The sequence below is a fragment of the Aplysia californica genome, unplaced genomic scaffold (genome assembly GCF_000002075.1).
Source record: "Aplysia californica isolate F4 #8 unplaced genomic scaffold, AplCal3.0 scaffold00074, whole genome shotgun sequence".
Classification (NCBI taxonomy): Eukaryota; Metazoa; Mollusca; class Gastropoda; order Aplysiida; family Aplysiidae; genus Aplysia; species Aplysia californica.
In genome coordinates, this window is record NW_004797344.1 from 685,298 (window position 1) to 688,275 (window position 2,978).

Consider the following 2,978-nt stretch of genomic DNA (forward strand, 5'->3'; position numbering starts at 1 on the left):
TCTCTGTCTCTCTCTCTCTCTCTCTCTCCCTCCCTCTCTCTCTCCCTCTCTCTCTCTTTCTCTCTCTTTCCAATGGACAATTGAAACATCTTTCGTACTACTGTACGATTGCAGATGTCACAAAAAAACACGGATCAATAATTTTGTAGTGCTGTGGAAGCGTATTGAAGCGCGTACGCGTCCCGAACAGTCCAGTGTTATTGACGCGTACGCTTCCCGAACAGTCCAGTGTTATTGACGCGTACGCGTCCCGAACAGTCCAGTGTTATTGACGCGTACGCGTCCCGAACAGTCCAGTGTTATTGACACGTACGCTTCCCTAACACTGCAGTGTTATTGACCGGTACGCGTCCCTAACACCAGCCATTTTAAAATGTGAAGAATACTACCCCGGGGGTATAAATTGACCCCAGGGAGTACGGATAGGGTTAAACAGTAGATTGTACTGTTTATAATTTTGTGCTTTATTCAAAAGTTGAGTTATTAGTTACTCACCCTTCACTACCAAGTTTTTGTTTCTTTTAGAGTCAGTCTACTAAAAATATTGCTATCACATCCAGACATGTATATTTAGTTAGTAACTCAGACGTCAAAACAAAAGTATGAAAATGTGGGAAAGTTGTCTTGAAAATGCTTACAGTCTTACAAACAACAACTTTAAGATAGTAAGCGCAAAGTCAGTTGGGCTTCTCTTGTTATGCCTTGATACCTTTATTGATAACGTGGGAGTGAAAGTGGAGATTTTAGTGTCAATTAAAACTGTTTACCAATATTTGTTTCTAACAATTTAAATAGTACTTTTTGCGAACACTAATAGTAGACAGTTATAAGAATATTTATCATGTTACTCTTACGTGAGTAACAATTCTGACAAATTACTTTTTCTTCATTTCAATAGAACACCAGTCATGGTGATTGTATTCTTCATATAGTGTATTATATTTAAACAGTGAATAGGGTTGTTCAAATGTATTATGGAAAGTATTTTTATTATTTCACAGAAAAAGTTGGACTCTGCAGTCCAGCTTCTCAATGACTACAAAAATGGCAGCTTACCAAGTGGTGTCACTGATGAGCAGTTGTGGAAAGCACAAAAGATCAAACAAGTATGTTCTCTCTATTTTTTTATGCCGGTGGTTTTTACGCCCCTATTGACACAGTCTTGATTATTTAGGAAGTTGGTTTTGACCCTTCCTGTCAGGGTTCACTCGGGCTGAGATAGACACTACATCCCAGCCTGAGATAAACACATAAAAATCAATCTTATCCTGTCTGCTGAAATCCTTGAGGTCCCCAGAAAGATGTTCTTCTTTGCTTACCGCGTTAAGGAAGAAAGACGGTGGCATCTGCCCTGTAGCTGTTGGATATGATTTTCGAGACTCGCGGTCTACCATCCAGTGACGAAATGCCTCAGACAGGAATTCGCCCCTGTACAGGTCAGCATCGGCGTCCGGGGCAGATGCGAATGTGCTGCTCATGCAGCCTGACAGTTTTTCAACATAAGAAGAGATCTGTGTCGGCCAGCCATTATCATAAAGCTCAATATGAAAAGTGCATTTAACAACTTAAGGAGAGACAGGGTGCTGATGGTATGCAGATTCAGGGCCAGTACAATGCACCGTTGGTGTACAGTGACCCAATGGCCCTGCCTTATTTAACATTGGCTTTTCTAAATCGGATTTTGATGACTTCCTACAGAAAGTCCAACACATCTTTTCAGGGGTAAGGGTCACGAAGCTGTCAGAGATGGGAGTGCTGAGAGCACTGATCGATGTTGAAGCTGCTAGGAAGTCAATGGCCAGAAAAACCTCAGTTCTTTGATTTATGTCCTTGGATCGTCGATCCCTCTGACCTCAACCGGGATGACGGCAAAAGGCCAAATGGCATCACGGGCCGTTCGAGGGAGACAAATGTCTTGTTTCGGATGCCACATGCTCTAATTCTTTCTCACCGTTGTCTATCACCTCCTCGGCCTTCGCCCTTGGCAGTATTGCCAAGAAGGACAAAGAGGCCTAGATTAGAAAATATGCTTGCCTCACTGACCGCTACGACTTCGTCCCAGTAGTTGTCGAAACATCGGTTGCTTTTGGTCCCTTAATGACTCAGTTTCTTCAGAAAGTTGGTCGTCGGCTGGCAAACGCCACAGGTAACCCACGGGAAACAAAGTGGCTATTTGAGAGAGTCTCCCAAGTGATCTTTAGAGGCAACGTCTTCTCAATATTGGCAGCCCCACTGGCGCACGAGTGATTGATCATGGCCCTGGGGACTTCAGTTGACAGGGTGACACAGAAAACTGATTCACCGATAGTCGAATGGTCTCCAGGAGGTTCAAAAGAGAGGTGATTTTGACTCTGTGCTGGCTTCATGCTTTATTTTTCTACGTTGATCGTTACGGATCTCAGCATGCCTCACTGTACTAACCTCCTCCTCGTATTTAATTATCTTTTTTTCATCAAATGCTGGCAGGACTCTGTGCCATTAGGTGACAATCGTAACAGGTGGCCAAGCCATTTTAGGGTTTTGCAGAGACATTTTATCACACTTGCAGTGATTTTGCTTTCAAGGATACAAATTGTGCATCCATCTACAAAAAGATGAATTGAAGCATAAAAACGGGTTTGTTGCTTTGAATTTATGTTTAAGAGACATACCTTTCACAATCGTGTTAAGCTGAGGGCACCAATTTTATTCTTTTTGTTTACCATTACTTTGGTATATCTTTATTGCTTTTTATTAATGGATATACTGGGTGACCTTGTGTCACCTTCCGTCAATTTCCTAGCTTGGCGAGCCTGCCATCTTTCTAGGATAGAAAGCCATCGAGTCTTATATATTTCTGACATGATATAATTATTAATCACTCTAATGAAAAGAATGTATGTGGTATAATTTCCTTTCATCTTCTCTGTCACTGAATCCTTGACTTTATATGGATCATCTACAGTACCCCATGCCAAGGAAGGACATGGAAATGGAAA

General features: G+C 42.0%; 1 protein-coding gene across 1 annotated transcript in view; it reads left to right on the forward strand.

Moving 5' to 3' along the window:
- LOC101857705 (sideroflexin-5) overlaps window positions 1-2,978 on the forward strand; it is a gene marked incomplete in the record, with an annotated part of 51,269 nt that overhangs the window by 20,005 nt on the left and 28,286 nt on the right. Inside the window, 1 exon segment of the mRNA XM_013080088.2 lies at window positions 1,002-1,106. Coding sequence (XP_012935542.1) covers window positions 1,002-1,106 — 105 coding nt within the window.